The sequence below is a fragment of the Danio rerio genome, chromosome 11, assembly GCF_049306965.1.
Source record: "Danio rerio strain Tuebingen ecotype United States chromosome 11, GRCz12tu, whole genome shotgun sequence".
NCBI classification, from domain to species: domain Eukaryota; kingdom Metazoa; phylum Chordata; class Actinopteri; order Cypriniformes; family Danionidae; genus Danio; species Danio rerio.
In genome coordinates, this window is record NC_133186.1 from 1,178,793 (window position 1) to 1,197,500 (window position 18,708).

Genomic DNA, 18,708 nt, shown 5'->3' on the forward strand with positions numbered 1-18,708 from the left:
CTTCAGCAGACAGAAGACGGCGGTAAATATTTGATGATTCAGCAGCGGTTTGCCTGAAGGCATGGCAGAGATGAAGGATCCTAAGTCCTGTTTATGAGTGAACAATTAAATCTCTGATCACTCAAAAACAACATGCATCCTCACTGAGCTTGAGCAGTTCTATAGGAAATGGAGGATTATTGCAGTAGCAGAACTTTAATAAGATATTTGCCAAAGATGCATATGCTATATAGGGATGCGATAAAGGATTAACGCATATCAATTCAGAATTAAGTCATCAGTAAATCCAGCTTTATTTGTGTCGAGAGCTCACACTAGATTAAACCCACAGTGTTTTGATCTAAATATGTGAATTATGTTTATGTGCAAGCTGGAATTTAGCATTAGGCAATTGTGAATAAATCAGTGTTTCCATCCAATGAGAAACAAAAGAGAAGAAAACTAGTTTTTTTATGAATCTTGAATATATTTTAGTCATGTAGAAGAGCAAGAAAGGAGTTTATCTGGACTCTGACCTGTAGCAGTTGTTGTTGTAACTGTTGTAGCTGCCGAGAGCCGTTAAACAACCCAGACATATAGCATATGAGAAGAAGATCTGCGTGCCGGCATCCACCCACACCTGCAACAAATAATAACACACACATAACTCACATTACACCATTCAACCCAGGTATATTCTGAATATGTACCCCTGTATACATTTCTGGAGAGTGCCAAATACATCCCAGGAGGTACATATATATGCAGTTTTTGCAAATCCACCAGGGGCCGCTGTGTACGCTTTTTCAGATCTGAAATTTCTCTATCGAGTGCCATTCACCCCTGCTGTTCTTGCGTAAATCCACCAGAGGCCGCTGTCGACTGACTGACTTATCAATTAACCTAAGCTCCTCCTTCTCTAAACCCAACCAATAGTGTTTTTAAAAGCACTGATTGACCTGCCTACTGCCTTCCGTAAACCCAATCGACAGTGTTTTCAAAAGCAATCAAGACAAAGAAAAGCCCTTAAAATGCAGGATATACAGATTAAAAATAGTTTAGAGGCCCTCCAAAGAGGCAACCACTGTATTGGTTGTTAATTTAACATGCGCTCTTACTAAATCTAATTTACTCACATCTTAAATATGTCCTCTTTTCTTTTTAAATGTATATATTTTTTTAATTCATGCACTGTTCACTCATGAAATCTATAGGCAAATGCACACACTGCAAAAAAAATTTTTCTTGCTTAGATTTTTTGTCTTGTTTCTAGTCTAAATATCTAAAATTTCTTATATCAAGAAGCATTTTTAAGACAAGCAAAACATATTGCCTTGTTTTGAGAAATAATATGCCAATATTAAGTCAGTTTTCCCTTAAAAAAAAGCAAAATAATCTGCCAATGGGGTAAGCAAATTAATCTTGTTTTTTCTTTTGACATAAGATTATTTTGCTTACCCCATTGGCAGATTATTTTGCTTTTTTTAAGGAAAAACTGACTTAATATTGGCATAATATTTCTCAAAACAAGGCAATATGTTTTGCTTGTTTAGAAAATTCTTCTTGATTTAGGAACTTTTAGATATTTGGACTAGAAACAAGACAAAAAATCTAAGTAAGAAAAGCATTTTTTGCAGTGCAGCTTTAATTTTAAGCTAATTTATTGCATTTTTTTATTATTTTATTTAAAAAGTTCCTTATTATTGCCTTTTTAGCAACAAACTGTTATTAAGAAGAAACACCACTACACTCGCAAGCAGTTTAGAGCACTTTATCGTAAATCAAAGCACTTTTCGGTCCCACAAGTGACTTTAAAGGGAACTTCTTACGCAAAAATGAGTTCTATGAGGGGTTTAAACAGTTGTGTGGCAGCAGTGTGAACATCTCCAGCCTCTAATAGTAAACATGTATTAATTGTATTGTTTATACTTAAACTTGATAAAAACAGTCTGCAGAAACACTTTGATGGACATTCTCCCTTTGTACTTGTCATCAGATTGCGATAGCCACACTTACTAGTGCAATCTCTCCCTGATTAGCATAGGACGGTAGTCTTATAACTTATAACACACACCTGAAAGCACCAACAGCACCTACTTTCCTCGAAAAACTGATTGATTCTTATGCAGGAGTCTCTCACCTGCAATGGGCTACCATAGCGCTCGAACGCCCTGAATACAGTCATTCTGCCCCACAGAGAGCCAGAAGTGTAAAAATGTGGCCATAGGGGATCTACAAGGGTCGGTGGAAAAATAAACCAGCAGCTCTTTGAAACGCTCTCACATCACCATTGAGCCACTAATCTCCTTTACTGGAGAAACAATGGAGAACTCAGAGTATTTGCTTCCTCCAGGGGTAACCACAGCAACCCTTCTGACCTCACAAACACACAGCGAGAACATCCAGTCTACGTGCACGCTCATTTACATCCTTATTTTAACATTCGGCTTCGCTCCGTCACATTCTCTAAAAGCTGCTTATTGATGTTGTGGCTAATTTGGAGGTTTGTTTTGCCTTGTTTTAGCGAGGAAATTGGAGCGCTTTCATATTCAAATGACAATAATATTGAATAACACTTTATAATAAGGTTGTATTAGTTCATGTATTTACTAACAATGAGCAATACATTTATTACAGTATTTGTTCATGTTAGATAATGAGATCATTTATTGTTAGTTTCTGTTAACTTTCGGTGCATTAACCAAGGGCGTAGAATTGGCTAGGATGGAGGGGACGTGTCCTTACAGCCTGATCTGACGAGGAATTGCAAGAATTTTACGTTTTGACAGTTTAGTGGCTAATTCGTACAAATTCGTACGAGTTCAGACGTACGATTTTAAAAAGGAGGCGTGGCACCCAACCCCACCCCTAACCCCAACCGTCATTGAGTGATGAGCAAATCATACTAAATTTTATGAATTAGATCGTACGAATTCATACGAATCAGCCACTAAATCAAAAAGTTACGAATTGCCGTGAGATTGTGTTAGTCCCCACCAATATCTACCAATTACTGAAATGTCCCCACCAATAATTTAATCCAGTTCAAACTAAAATAATGCTCCGTCAACCCATGGTAACCTCCCGGCAGGCACACAACATCATAAGACGTTAATATTAGATTTAGGACATGATGTAAGGCGACCAAAATTCAATGTCTAGTCAGCGTCTTGGGACATTGTTATTTTTATGTTCAATAACGACGTCAAATTACGTTGGTATTTGGTTGATTTTAGGTTGTGTTGGAAAGTGAACAAAATCCAACGTCTAATAGACGTCATATTGGTAACGTCTACACAACGTCAAGGTGTAACATGATTAGACGTTGATGTTTGGTTAATTTTAGGTTGATTTTAGGTTGGACGTTCGACATTGATGTCGGCTTGGCGTTGAGTTTTGACATCAACATTCAAATCTAATGTCCTTACGATGCTTTTACGATCCAACGTCCTTACGGTGTACGTTAGGGTACAACATCAATATGACATCATGTTGACGTCTTGTGCCTGCAGGGCTACTTGTGCACAAAGGGTTAAAGTCAAGTTTGCTTGCTATGAGACTTTAACAGTGTCAAAATCTTGATGCTTCTGTGGGTTTTGTCAATCAAATCTGAGCTTTATTCTGCATTCTCTATTGAATTCGGCTCAGGTGATTGGCTGGGCCATTCTACAGCTTGATTTTGTTTCTCTGAAAGCACCTGAGAGTCTCCTCGGCTGTGTTTTGGATCAGTGTCTTGCTGAAATGGTTTGATCTTCATCCTCCTGCTGATGTAGATGTCGGACTGAATTAGATGATGTTCATTTACACTGAGGAAGGGCAGAGGCTTGCTGAAGAACTACTGAGAGATTTCAGCTGCTGTCTGGGCTTTCACTGCTGAACTACACCTCCCTTTCTTCATGTGTTCAGTTCTTTTTCCCTGCATCATTTCATTTTATTACACAGAACTTAATTTGTGAACTAATTAGATTTGTTTTCTTTGCATATTTGGATTTCATTGGTTGTTACCAACATCTGGGGAAAATGTCAAGCCCCTTTAGAAATATGTTTTCTGAGAAAAATGGTGACGTGTTCAATACTTATTTTCCCTGCTGTACATTAACTAATGAACGGTTATTGTAAAGTGTAACCAAATAACCTTTAAAAAAATACATATAATAATGATATAACATAATATCTTTAAATAAGACATAATATTTTGACACACTATTTACATATTTCGTGTGAGATATTGTCAATTATTAAGGGTCAATAATCACTTATCATTTTAACGATTGTAATCCTAGTTAATTAGTTACTTGATAAAGTTTTCTAAACTATAAACTCTGGTTTTATTGTGCGTATTATTGTGTAGCTTATGAGAATTTCAGTCTTTAATTTTAAAGATTTCATTTGTATTTATTTATTATTTTTTGGTAGTAAGTTCAGGTAGGTATGAAGCCCATGTTTACATGCTGATACAGTATATGTTAGACTTTTTATTGTAACAGCATTAAAACAGTAAAAAAAAAATCCATAAATAAGCATGTTGTAGCCATATTTTGTGATTCATGTATTTATTTGTGCATTCCCCCGCATTTATTTCTGCTTTTTAGTTGCATTATGGGATCTTGATCTTTCTTCCAACAACTTTTAACTCTTAAAATTAGTAAAAAATGACTTTTAATGTCATGTGTAATAGTAATAATAGTGTGCACAGCTATATTGTCTGGGTTGGTGTTGTATATTACACTACAGAAACCATGTAATAAACTTTAGCATGTTTCCTGCTATTTTACAGACTTATTTCTCTTGATGTTATTTCTTATATATTGTAGTATCTCAAACTACTAAAATGTCAGTAAAAGCCACTTTGTTAAACTTGAATTTTCAGAATCAACATCCCATAATGCAATTCACCACCGCAAATAAATAAAAAAAACACTTAAAATATGTAAACTGTTGAGATTTTTTTAACAGTGTAGTTGACTACATATTACAGAAAAAGCAAGCACTTGATACTTGTGTAGTTTTCCATGGGGTTTGAAGCTCTCTGGCACCGATTGCTGAACTGCGTGGTGAGATTGTAAAGGAAGTTGGTGAATAAAACAACGGTGCACAGAGAAAGTGAACAGACCTCTTATTGTGCGGCATGAAAGCTAATTAAACACTGGTGTCGGAGGCACCCCATTGCCAAACAGCAGCCCTTTATCACCCGCTGTCTTTCTCTGCGTCTCCTTTATGTCTTTCACTCTCTCAGGACATCGATAAACTTCACATACATTCCTGCAGTTCTGCTTTCTGTTCACTGGGATGATCAAACACTGATTTACACTCATCTCCATGGGTGGATGTCCTATAGTCCCAGTAAGTGACCCCAGTGTTCCTACATCTGGGACAGCCTGTGCTTTCAGTGCAACAGCAGAGTTACATATGGAAAACTATTTATTTATTCATTCATTCATTTATTCATTTTCTTTCAGCATAGTCTCTATTTAAGAGGTTGCCACAGTGGAATGAAGCACCAACTATTCCAGCAAACAGTCAAAAACACAAAGCTGACAGAATGAAAACAGCTTAAAGAGTATACACTAAGCTGCGCATTAGTCAGACACTAGATGGAGCCAAACAGTCAAAAACACAACAAAAACTAAAACAGCTGATGGAGTATACACTAACCTGCGCATTATTCAGACACTAGATGGAGCCAAACAGTCAAAAACACAAAGCAAACAGACACTAAAACAGCTGATGGAGTATACACTAACCTGCGCATTAGTCAGACACTAGATGGAGACAAACAGTCAAAAACACAATAGACACTAAAACAGCTGATGGAGTATACACTAACCTGTGCATTAGTCAGACACTAGATGGAGCCAAACAGTCAAAAACACAACAAAAACTAAAACAGCTAATGGAGTATACACTAACCTGCGCATTAGTCAGACACTAGATGGAGCCAAACAGTCAAAAACACAAAGCAAACAGACACTAAAACAGCTGATGGAGTATACACTAACCTGCGCATTAGTCAGACACTAGATGGAGACAAACAGTCAAAAACACAATAGACACTAAAACAGCTGATGGAGTATACACTAACCTGTGCATTAGTCAGACACTAGATGGAGCCAAACAGTCAAAAACACAACAAAAACTAAAACAGCTAATGGAGTATACACTAACCTGCGCATTAGTCAGACACTAGATGGAGCCAAACAGTCAAAAACACAACAAAAACTAAAACAGCTGATGGAGTATACACTAACCTGTGCATTAGTCAGACACTAGATGGAGCCAAACAGTCAAAAACACAAAGCAAACAGACACTAAAACAGCTGATGGAGTATACACTAACCTGCACATTATTCAGACACTAGATGGAGACAAACAGTCAAAAACACAATAGACACTAAAACAGCTGATGGAGTATACACTAACCTGTGCATTAGTCAGACACTAGATGGAGCCAAACAGTCAAAAACACAACAAAAACTAAAACAGCTAATGGAGTATACACTAACCTGCGCATTAGTCAGACACTAGATGGAGCCAAACAGTCAAAAACACAACAAAAACTAAAACAGCTGATGGAGTATACACTAACCTGCGCATTAGTCAGACACTAGATGGAGCCAAACAGTCAAAAACACAAAGCAAACAGACACTAAAACAGCTGATGGAGTATACACTAACCTGCACATTATTCAGACACTAGATGGAGACAAACAGTCAAAAACACAACAGACACTAAAACAGCTGATGGAGTATACACTAACCTGTGCATTAGTCAGACACTAGATGGAGCCAAACAGTCAAAAACACAACAAAAACTAAAACAGCTAATGGAGTATACACTAACCTGTGCATTATTCAGACACTAGATGGAGCCAAACAGTCAAAAACACAAAGAAAACAGACACTAAAACAGCTGATGGAGTATACACTAACCTGTGCATTATTCAGACACTAGATGGAGACAAACAGTCAAAAACACAACAGACACTAAAACAGCTGATGGAGTATACACTAACCTGCGCATTATTCAGACACTAGATGGAGACAAACAGTACTAGATGGAGACAAACAGTCAAAAACACAACAGACACTAAAACAGCTGATGGAGTATACACTAACCTGTGCATTAGTCAGACACTAGATGGAGCCAAACAGTCAAAAACACAAAGCAAACAGACACTAAAACAGCTGATGGAGTATACACTAACCTGCACATTATTCAGACACTAGATGGAGACAAACAGTCAAAAACACAATAGACACTAAAACAGCTGATGGAGTATACACTAACCTGTGCATTAGTCAGACACTAGATGGAGCCAAACAGTCAAAAACACAACAAAAACTAAAACAGCTAATGGAGTATACACTAACCTGCGCATTAGTCAGACACTAGATGGAGCCAAACAGTCAAAAACACAACAAAAACTAAAACAGCTGATGGAGTATACACTAACCTGCGCATTAGTCAGACACTAGATGGAGCCAAACAGTCAAAAACACAAAGCAAACAGACACTAAAACAGCTGATGGAGTATACACTAACCTGCACATTATTCAGACACTAGATGGAGACAAACAGTCAAAAACACAACAGACACTAAAACAGCTGATGGAGTATACACTAACCTGTGCATTAGTCAGACACTAGATGGAGCCAAACAGTCAAAAACACAACAAAAACTAAAACAGCTAATGGAGTATACACTAACCTGTGCATTATTCAGACACTAGATGGAGCCAAACAGTCAAAAACACAAAGAAAACAGACACTAAAACAGCTGATGGAGTATACACTAACCTGTGCATTATTCAGACACTAGATGGAGACAAACAGTCAAAAACACAACAGACACTAAAACAGCTGATGGAGTATACACTAACCTGCGCATTATTCAGACACTAGATGGAGACAAACAGTCAAAAACACAACAGAAACTAAAACAGCTGATGGAGTATACACTAACCTGTGCATTATTCAGTCACTAGATGGAGAGAAACAGTCAAAAACACAAAGCTGACAGAAGCTAAACCGGCTGATGGAGTATACACTAACCTGCGCATTATTCAGACACTAGATGGCGCCAAACAGTCATAAACACAACAGACACTAAAACAGCTGATGGAGTATACACTATCCTGAACATTATTCAGATACAAGATGGAGACAATCGGACAAACACACAAAGCTGACAGAAACTAAAACAGCTGATGGAGTATACACTAACCTGCGCATTATTCAGACACTAGATGGAGCCAGACAGTTAAAAATGCAAAGCTGACAGAAGCTAAAACAGCTGAATGGAGCATATACTAATCATAAACCAACCACTAACTATACAGTACATTAGTAAGTCATGTCTGGCCAATCAAAATGCAGACAGCCATGTAATAAGCCACAATAAAAATGACCTGCTTTTTTTACGAATTAACTAATAATCCAGGCTCATCCGGGTACTTAATTACCTAAACATTTTAGGAGGAACACTTTTGTACTTTTTAAGTTCTAATACATATTATTTGTTTGTACCTGAGGGTCTGATAGACGAGAGATATCGGGATACAGGTAGAACTTTATTCCATTAGCAGCTCCAGGCAGCGTGATTCCTCGTAGAAGAAGGATCAACAGCATGAAATACGGAAAGGTCGCAGTGACGTACACCACCTGCAGGGGGAACAATGTTCACATTTCACTGCATATAAACATTCGGATCTTATACACTCAGTCTATCCGAGCCACTCATTCAGTCAACTATACATTTACCAACAATAATCGCTATAAATTCTGTAATTCTGTAAAGAGAGGGCTCTGAGCTCAGGAAGACACCCTAACTCGTGTTATTCCCCTTATCAGGATAGAGAGAGATAGGGTTCGAGCATAGTGTCTAGCCTGGCTCCAGAACACTCCCCTCTAACATTTAAATGGGTATCGGGTTTAATAGTGTGGAGTTGGGGTGGTGGAGGGATGCTGAAGTCAAGAGAAACTATTTAAAGGGGTTTGCTCTTAAGCTGGTTGGATAATAGAATAATTGTGTGTGATGAATTAGCCTTGTTAAAGACTGATCGTGCTCCTCCCGAAATTTGTTTATAAAACATCACTAAAAGAGGTCATGTTTTGATTTTCGATTGGTCTCACGCAGTCATTCATTCATTCATTTTCTTGTCGGCTTTGTCCCTTTATTAATCCGGGGTCACCACAGCGGAATGAACCACCAACTAATCCAGCAAGTTTTTACACCGCAGATGCCCTTACAGCCGCAACCCATCTTTGAAAAACATCCACACACATATTCACAAGCACACTCATACACTACGGACAATTTAGCCTACCCAATTCACCTGTACCGCATGCCTTTGGACTGTGGGGGAAACCGGAGCACCTGGAGGAAACCCACGCGGACGCAGGGAGAACATGCAAACTCCACACAGAAACGCCAACTGAGCCGAGGCTTGAAACTAGCGACCTAGCGTCCTTCTTACACTGCGCCACTGCTTCACCCGTCTCACGCAGTAACGTGATGCAACTTCGCTGGTCAGAGTCTGTCGCATGTATGAATGGAAGTCTATAAGGCGAAAGGTAAAGTGTGACCGCGGCTTTAGATTAACTAATTAACTATGATTTTAGCTTAAGTATTAAGTAGGATTAGGAATGTAGAATAAGTGTACTTTATAAGTGATAATATACAGTCAATTTTCTAATAATAGGAAAGTAACAAGCAGTGGTTAATAGTGGAAATGGGCTGTATATTCATTTTGAAAAACCCCACTCTGGTGCATCTGGTAAACCGTCATGCCATTATAAACTCACCACGTCTAAGAACTTGTTTTCTGAAAATTAATGATCACTACTTGGGGTGCGTTTCTGAAAATCATCGTTAGCTAAGTAAAGTTGCAGGTTCTGTCGTTATAAACATATTTAATTGATTTCCCAAATCCCCAGTTCCAACGAACATTTGCAAAGTGCATCGCAAACTTGTACATTTGCAATGACACCTCTAGAGCTGTAGGTAGAAGCATAGCTCCTGGTTGTGTTCTATTCCCAGCTACCCCTATGCCCTATTCATTTTGAACGTTCCAACATTTAAACTTGGAATGATTTAAAAAAAAAAACATTAAAGTCATCTCTCTTAGGTGTAGGTTGCTACAAATTACAATTTTGCTAATTTGCTAAGTATTTTTTACAGTTCAGTTTTATCGATCGTCATATTGACAATCGCGTTCCCTTCGCAGTGCACTCTGAAATCATTTATGCCATTTTAAACACAGGCGCAGCTCATGACGAAAGTGACCTATTATTTAAAAGTGGAATTTATGTTACGTCTCCAAAGCTTCACTATGATGACGATTGTCATTTTCCATCGCAATGTTTCACATTAGACCCCGTACGATTCCCAATTGGTCGGCATCGCCTAACCCTACTATATAGTATGCTAAAATCAGTATGCGAGCCGAGTAGTATGTCTGAATCCATAGAATAAAAAATAAAAAAACGTGAGTGAGAAGTACCCGGAAGACCTACTACTATTCTGAAGTGCACATTGCATTGACGCTGTGCTATCCCATGATGCACCATGAGAGAATTCATGAATGCGAGTCAAGTGACGCAACTGATGAGGTTAGATCCTGATGATGACAAAATGGCAGATATAGTACGTCCGGGTTGACTGACATTCTGTATAGAACGCACTTTTCAGCCTTGGCGTGCATATAGCCCATTGGTACTTAATCAAAGTGTCACTCAGAATTTTGTCTATTTTTAAATATTTCTCGACAATTAATTGGTTGAACAGTGTCTGATGGGCTATCATGTGTAGATCTAACTAGTATACATTTAAAAGGAAGGGTTTGAGCACACGAGAGAGTGAGTGAATGAAGCAGTGCTTAAAGTGAAGGGGCTACAGAAGGCTCTGGGTGTCTGCCAGAGAGGGCAGGTTTCTCCCAAAGCCTTAATTGGACACCAATTGAAAGAGTTACTCTCAGGGGGAGGAAGAGATGCAGGTCTGAGCCAGAGGTTTTGATGAAGAAAACACTCGACAGTCCAACAACCGCACATCAAAAAGACAAAAATAGAATAGTCAGGCCACCATCATGTTGTGGGTTGTCAACATGATGTTCACAGGCTTGAATTATTACCAAGTCTCAAGGAAAGAGTGTAAGATCTTTGTCTCGTAAGGCACACAGAGGCTCGAATCCTCTGACAATGTTAGAAGATCACTGCATGATTCTTCTCCACTATACATCCAATTCCAAAAACCTAAAACGCTTTTGCATTCACGGTCCACTGAAATGAGTTCAACATTTTGAAGCTCTTTCAGTACCGCGAACAAAACCACCCTTGGGGGGGCGGCACTAGGTTTTTGCTCCTCTGGCATCCAGTCAAGACCATACGAGGACAAGACAGGGTTTGGACACAAAAGCTTCTACTCTGTTTCCCTCTAGAAGGATCCCAACAGGGTTGTGTTGGCAGTGTGGGAAAATGTGTGGCACGGAAAACGTACAATCACTTCAATCTGACCTGGGTAATTTACTGTACCAAATGACAACAAACACGTCTTCGCAACAAATGCGTGGTGAATAAAAATGTTTTACACTAAACATTGCAAGAATCTCACATTTAGTCATTTCAAGCGTTCACACTCAGCTGATGATTGATTATGAAGCTTGTTTGGCATGCTGTCCTGGGAGAGAGCCCTGAGCTCATAAGATCCTCGAGCCTAGGGCTCCCTCCTGTTTGCATGCCGAGAGGGGAGTTTGAGCTCAGGTAGATGTGGAGAACTCCCCTGCTGTAGTAGCTAAGGAACAGATAGCGATCGCTCTTAATAGATAACTATTACTAAAGCCTGATTTATACTTCTGCGTCAGGTGACCGGCGTAACCCACGGCGCAGGCAACGCGCGTGGCTGTGCATTTATACTTCTGCGTGCTGTCTCTGTCGGTCTGCATTGACACTTCCGAAACGCTAGTTGGCAGTGAGGTGTAAATGTTCCTCTGTGTTGAGTTTCTTCGCTACTTTTTTGCTTTTCCTGAACACTTCCTGGTTGTACAAGTGACTCAAACTCGCTCATTTTGAGGCAGGAACCGGCGGACGTGCAACAACTTTAACTATGAGGTAAACACAAAACAAAACTTTCCATCCGGAGCTCCTTCACGGGACTCCACACTTGTAAACAATCGCTCGTGCGGCTCTCAGTCCCGCCTAGACTCGTCAGCGCTACCAAGCCGACCAATTACAGAGCTTACGCTACGCGTCGTTGCGACGTGTAGTTACATTTTTGGAGAGGTGCACGTCAGTGACGCCGACGGCCACGGCAAAGGGCTATGCGTCAGCGCCGTAGCATTTGCAATGTTTGACGCAGAAGTATAAATCAGCCTTAAGAGCATGTCTATGGTGCCGATTAGTCAATTAACTTAAGTTGCATGTTTTTGGACGGAGGGAGGAAACCGGGGAACCCAGAGGAAACCCATGTGAGCACGGGGAGAATGTGTAAACTCTACACAGAAACGTCAGCTGGCTTGGTAAAGAATAGAACCAGTGACGTTCTTGCTGTAAGGCAACAGGGCTAACCACTGGGCCACCGTGCCACCCATCTAGAAAAGGAGGAGGAGTAGAGGTGGAAGGGGGGATTCTTCAAAATAAGGATGGCTGTCATATGGTACTGAGGGTATTTATAGTGGCTTAGGAGTTGTCTGATTGGTGAATCATGAATTGAATAATGTGGGACCAGCTGCAAGCAATCACAAGCACGTGATCATCTCGAAATTAGTTTATAAATAAACTTCACTAAGCAGATGCTTTTGTCCAAAGTGACCTATAAATGCGGAGGCATTAGGCAACTCAATATGAAGAGCCAATACATGGTACTTATACAAAGAAACTGATATTGCCTGTAGAAATAGGAGCTAGAGAGGTTAGAGTCAGAAGGGGAATTATGCAAATTTTGCCAGTTAATGCTGAAAAAGGTTATGCTGCAGTACACTGCCCAGAAGTGTTCAGTACGCTGATTTCACACTCCCTTCAGCCGTAGTTATTGAATGGATATAAGCAGCATTCACACCAGAAGCAGAAAGTTCTGCGCTATGAAACCCATTGCACCATGCGAAAGCCTGTTTGCTGCTGTGTCGACCAAAGTATTGATGAAGCAATGAACCCATACTTATCAATGCATGAAACGCACATGCTCACAGTGAAACCAAAGTCCACTCAAATAGCACACTGACAAGATATTTCTAAGTAGTATACTTGTTCCTGCTGCTTGCAGTAGTGATAATGTGCTGTCATGGCAATGCTATTAGAAAAGAATTACACCTCTCAACGTGTTTTTAAAGTCAGTACTATCTAAATGACTGAGTTAAATATAAAAACTCCCACAAAATTATACTATTCATTAAAATAATAAGTAATTATTAGAAATATCCAGAAATGTCCGCATCCAGAATTTTCATTTCAGTGCAACCCCAGAGTTTTCAGTTGCCATTTGAATGATAGCAGAGATTGACCAGTCTGCGGGGATTAGGAAGATCATTCCACCGCTGAGGAACAGTGAATGAATAGGTTCTGGAAAGTAATACAGAGCTCTAAATCTTGGTTAACATAACTTAAAAACATCCGATGGGATGACAGAAATCAAGCATGTTAAGCTGAGATCTGTAAACTGCCATTTGATTGATATCAGAGATTCAGCAGTCTCAGGGAATCGGGAAGATCATTCCACCGTTGAGCAACAGTGAATGAATAGGTTCTGGAAAGTAATATATAGAGCCTCTCTAAATCGTGGTTAACATCACTAAACAAAATAATCCGCTGGGATAACACAAATCAAGCATGTTAAGCTGAGATCTGTAAGAGTGAGCTCTTCGTCAAAGGAGATCCTTTAATCCGAATGCACCTCACAGTGTGAGCAAGCCAAAGCCAGTCCAGCTCACTGATTCACAGCCTTTTCAATTAGTCTCATAAAATGATTACATATCCATATCCAAAAACCCATGGCCACTGCAGTAAGGGAATCCCTTGCTAGGCTTTCAGCTGCATGCGTGTGGTTTTTCTCAATGAATGGCGCAATGTTTCAACTCGCCGTGAGACTCTGACGCACGCTGACTTTCTCCCAACTCTCCCCAGTCCAACATTTAAGCCCCGCATTCACAGGTCAACCCCATGCCATAAATCTACCGCTGGCTTATGGGAGAATCGCAAACAGCCACAAAAGGCCTGCGGTGAACAGCTTAGCAAATGTCCTGAATGCTGCAATCTGTATAGTGGTCAAAGGAGAGGAAGAAAGCAGTTTGCTCTCCGCCAGACATAATTCCTGACAGAAGGGAAGAGGCGAGCGGGGGAACTCTGCATGCTCCTCATGAACGCTCCACTTTCCCCCTGTGAATACAGAAATCAATCTTGGACAGGCTGCTAAAGCCTTGCCATGAAGGAGCATTCTTTCCCCTTGCTTCACGGCCAAACAAAAGCCACTTCAGGAGATATAGGCCTTGCTGCCGAGCTTTTCTCCGGGACCTGTACAATGTGAACCCATTTATTTTTCCCCGCACATCCCTCTTCCTTTCTTCCCACTTTCTTTCTGGCTCATTGAGTCTGTTAGACTTTCTTAAAGGCTGCTCGAAGAATAGAATCCAGAGGAAGGCTAGTGACTGAGCTGCAGAGATTGGCAGAGGGACACAGGCCCTCATAATGCAATGGATTGTGGGTACAAGGCGAAGGCAGAGGAAGGCCAGAGCTGCATTTTGCGGTCCAGACACAGGGATAATGCAAACTGTTTGTTTTCCAAAGGCACTTTTTTCAAAGTAGGTTGGTTCGAGTTTACCAATAAACCATTTGGTTATTGTGGGGATGCACCTACGTTTCCGTTCGGTTTCTGGACGTCTGCCGAACTCTCCTCAATGGGCTTTTGGATGCCTGCCTGTCTGATATGCGAGTTGGCACTTTTGACTGCTGACGTTCTCTCAATCCACCTCCCAAGTGATTGAAATCTTTACACAGAGAATATTTGCAGATGACCGGATCCACAATGTCACCGCACATCCTATGTGTGTGTTCGACGTGTCAAAGTTGCGCTGATGACATCATTCGCAAGGATGGAATGTAAGTCTCACTCGCCCGATTGATTCTGTGCTGAATTGACCATTCATTCCAGTCTCTCATTGAGACATCTCCAACTCTCATTCTTTGGTTAACATCTAGACACATTCAGCACTGTTTCTGCTCACTGGACCTTTTGTTTTTACCTTTCCCGTTGATTTGGGACCCTTCCAAATGCAGAAATAACATATGACCCAGGCTATAGCGAGACAAAGGGCGAGTTCCCAGCGAAGGCCGCCGACTTCTTCAATTCCAGAGGATATTTTGAGAACACGGCGTCTAGAAGAAGACACATTCTGACATTAGCGATCAATCAACAAAATTCAAGTCAATTAAAATAATTCAGCAATTCTCAATCCTGGTCCCCGCAACACCCCGCTCTGCACATTTAACACGTTAAGATAACCAGCTCATTGGAAGCGGCCTCTATGAAGGAAAGATTTACATGTTCCCTACATGGTGTTCACTGCTCTCAACTCCCTGGCCCCTGACCATGGGAAACCAGCTGAACCTAAAGTTTACTTGCATATACCTGTTATATTGCTTGTTTACTAAAGGTAAGCCAAGTCTTGCACAAAGTTTAGGTCCAAAATTAAAGCGAGGCAAATCTCTCATCAGCGTGTTAATATAGAAAATCAACGGAAACTTTCAGTGCAGTTTAGCAGTTTATTAAGTCAGCTGAATATATGGAAAACAAATGGGAGACTATTTTAATGGCAAATGATAAGGGAATAAAGTGGTAAAATATAGTAGAATCCTGGTAAAACCATGAGGGATGACAGGTATGTGTTTGAAGCATCCTAAGACTAAACTAATTGAGAGGGGTGTCTAACCACCGTCATGCATAAAAGTTACTTCTTGCACACTTTAATGGAGTTAACTTGTTAACAAATGATTGACAGCGGAACCACACCTCACTTTGTCTCCTTAACCAATCCCCTACTCCCTAACACTTATTAGGGCAGACCAGCCTTTTAGCACTGTTGTTCTCATTCTCTCGAACCCACCCTCCCTCTCTCTATTTCCTTGCTTTCCATTAACAATCCTTATAACCCTTTCTTCCCTCCCAGATTAAATCGGAGGGTTCATTCACTCTACAAAAATATTAAAGACGGAACCCCCACTCTGATTATCAGTCTTTGTAGGACGCCAGATTAACCTACCTACCTGTTCACTGTTTATCTGCTTACTTCCCTTTATCCCACTGTTCTCTTACCATACCTTTCATCCCTACATCCCTACGATAAAGTGTAGGTCAAAGTGTGACGTGGTCCATGCTGGTGAGGTACCCTTAAAGTTGAACACACTTCCTTCACACTGGAATCATGGCAGAATATCATGAAGTGTAGGCATTTACAGTTGAATTGAACAAACATCTGAAGCAGAAAGAAGAACATATATGACTCACAAAGTGGAAGGCGGGGGTGGGTGGGGAGCATACATGAGGACCAGGATTGAGAACTACAATACAAGTTTGATTTGAGCAGGGATTGTTTGGACTTAATTAGACTAGGAACCTAGCTAACACTGAATTTTGATTTTCCAACAACCTCAATCTGTTGACTACAAGTCTATAAGTACAGTACATGTGCACTTATTTTACTAATCATAACCCTGAACTTTTAACACTACAATGACAGTCAGTTGATACATTTGCAAAACATAATGTCTGAAGGGGGCCATCAGAATGAAACCCATCCTCACAAAGAGCACAATGTTTGGACTAAATTGCACTAGCTAAAACCTGATTTTGATTTTCCCAAAACTTATTGACTATAAGTAGAGTACATGTTAACTTATTCCACTATTTCTAACCATAACAATCTAACACTATGACGATAGTTAGTGTAACCAAAACCAAACGCGCACGATGGTTGCACAACAATGATCTCCATTAAAATTCTGAGAGGCTCTGACTTCCAGCAGACTATTTGTCCCGACTATTTGTCTCAACTTTTAGGTGGTTTGAAGTGTTGTTTTATATTGACTTCTGGTGACGCAATGGACTGTCACAGGCCCTCATAACGCAATAGATTGTGGGAACAAGGCCAGAGCTGTATTTTGCTGTCCAGACACAGGGATAATGCAAACTGTTTGTCCTCCAAAGACACGCAAGAATCATGTGAGCAGAGTTTGAACTAAATTGGACTAGCTAACACTTCATTTTGATTTTCCTAAATTTACTGACTATTCGTAAAGTAAACTATATGTACATGTAAACCTATTCTACTAATCCTAACCCTGTCTATAGCTGATGTAACCAAAACCGAAAGTGCACAATGGTTGCTCAACAATGGTCTCCATCAAAATTCTGAGAGACTCTGACTTCCAGGAGACTATTTGTCCCAACTATTTGTCTCAACTTTTAGGTGGTCTGAAGTTTTGTTCAACATTGACCGCTTGATGACGCATTGAACTGCAAGATGGCAAAAGGAAAGTCGTGATTCTGTTTCTCGCACTGCCATTTATCATCTTTGACATGTTCTTGGGTGAAATCCACCGCCTAAGCCATGCCCCCTTTGAGCAAACCTTCGCCATTCTTTGAGAACTGTCTGACCGCTAGCACTTGACTGCTTCCTCTGTATTTGGCCATGAATATGAAACTCTGTGAAATAAGCACGCTTTCTGTGGCCAAATTTGTGTCCATACCATTCCTAGCTGTGCGAGTGCCCTTTTGATGCTTGTTGACAACGGCATTGCAAAAAGAATGACAAATTATCAGAGAAAAAGGTTATGGATTTCCATGGACCGTAAACAGTGGTCAATTGCTCTGCGCATAATCTGTGCCAGAAGTAGCCTGGAAAGCCAGTGTGTCCCTGCGCATATTAATTTCTCCAATGGTGATCCCAGAGTCTGCCTGCCAAATATTGATGTTCCCAGAAAGACGGACAATATTATGCATGTGTGAACAGTCTGAATTATTATACTCACTCCCAAAACTCCATGACTGGTGATGTGGAATATGGGTTGGTGAAGTTGGCAATGCTTTCATTGTTAAAATCCACACAGTTTTCTAGAAAGAGGGTGTTAAAAACATTTCGTCAGTTTTTCGTTCATGCATTTAAACGTTTGGTCACACTTTATTTTGAGGTACTATTTTCACTATTAACAAATCAATAACTACCACTTTTAGCTCAGCAAATGTGCTGCTTATTAATAGTTATTAAGGTGATAGTCATCGGGTGGGATTAGGGATACAGAAAAATCATAGGTACTAATAAAAAGCCAACATCCTAATAATAGGCAGATAATGAACCACTAGTTAAAAGTGAGAACTGGAACTTAAACTAAAGTGTTAACCAAAAGTGGTTGGTTCTTAATAAGCTTTTTTGAATGCTCAAATGCACCAACCTGTGTTCCAATAGTGGCCACATGAAGCCCAGGGCAGCTCTGTTGTAAAGCAGTTGAACAGGTAGAAAATAGCCCACGCCAATATTACCACATAATACACATTCAAGTGTGCTTCAATGACTTGGGTCGCATATCCAATGCCTGTAAGACGACACATAAACAATACAATTGGAACGTATGCAGTTTTGCACCCTCATTCACTGCATATGCATGTTTAGCACAACAAATGAGCATGCAGGTGTGATCAAATACCCAGCTAGCGAAGAATTCTGGCCCAAATTTGGCATAAAGCTGGC

The 18,708-nt window shown here is 40.2% G+C and overlaps 1 protein-coding gene across 1 annotated transcript in view; it reads right to left on the bottom strand.

The window, feature by feature from the left end:
- The window catches only part of slc6a11b (solute carrier family 6 member 11b), a 47,830-nt gene that overhangs the window by 23,167 nt on the left and 5,955 nt on the right, over positions 1-18,708 (bottom strand). The window contains exons 4-8 of the mRNA XM_073916162.1: positions 18,413-18,553; positions 17,993-18,074; positions 15,208-15,340; positions 8,507-8,641; positions 516-619 (exon numbers count right to left, since the gene is read on the bottom strand). Of these exons, the coding sequence (XP_073772263.1) occupies positions 516-619; positions 8,507-8,641; positions 15,208-15,340; positions 17,993-18,074; positions 18,413-18,553 (595 nt within the window). The remainder of the gene's footprint in view (positions 1-515; positions 620-8,506; positions 8,642-15,207; positions 15,341-17,992; positions 18,075-18,412; positions 18,554-18,708) is intronic.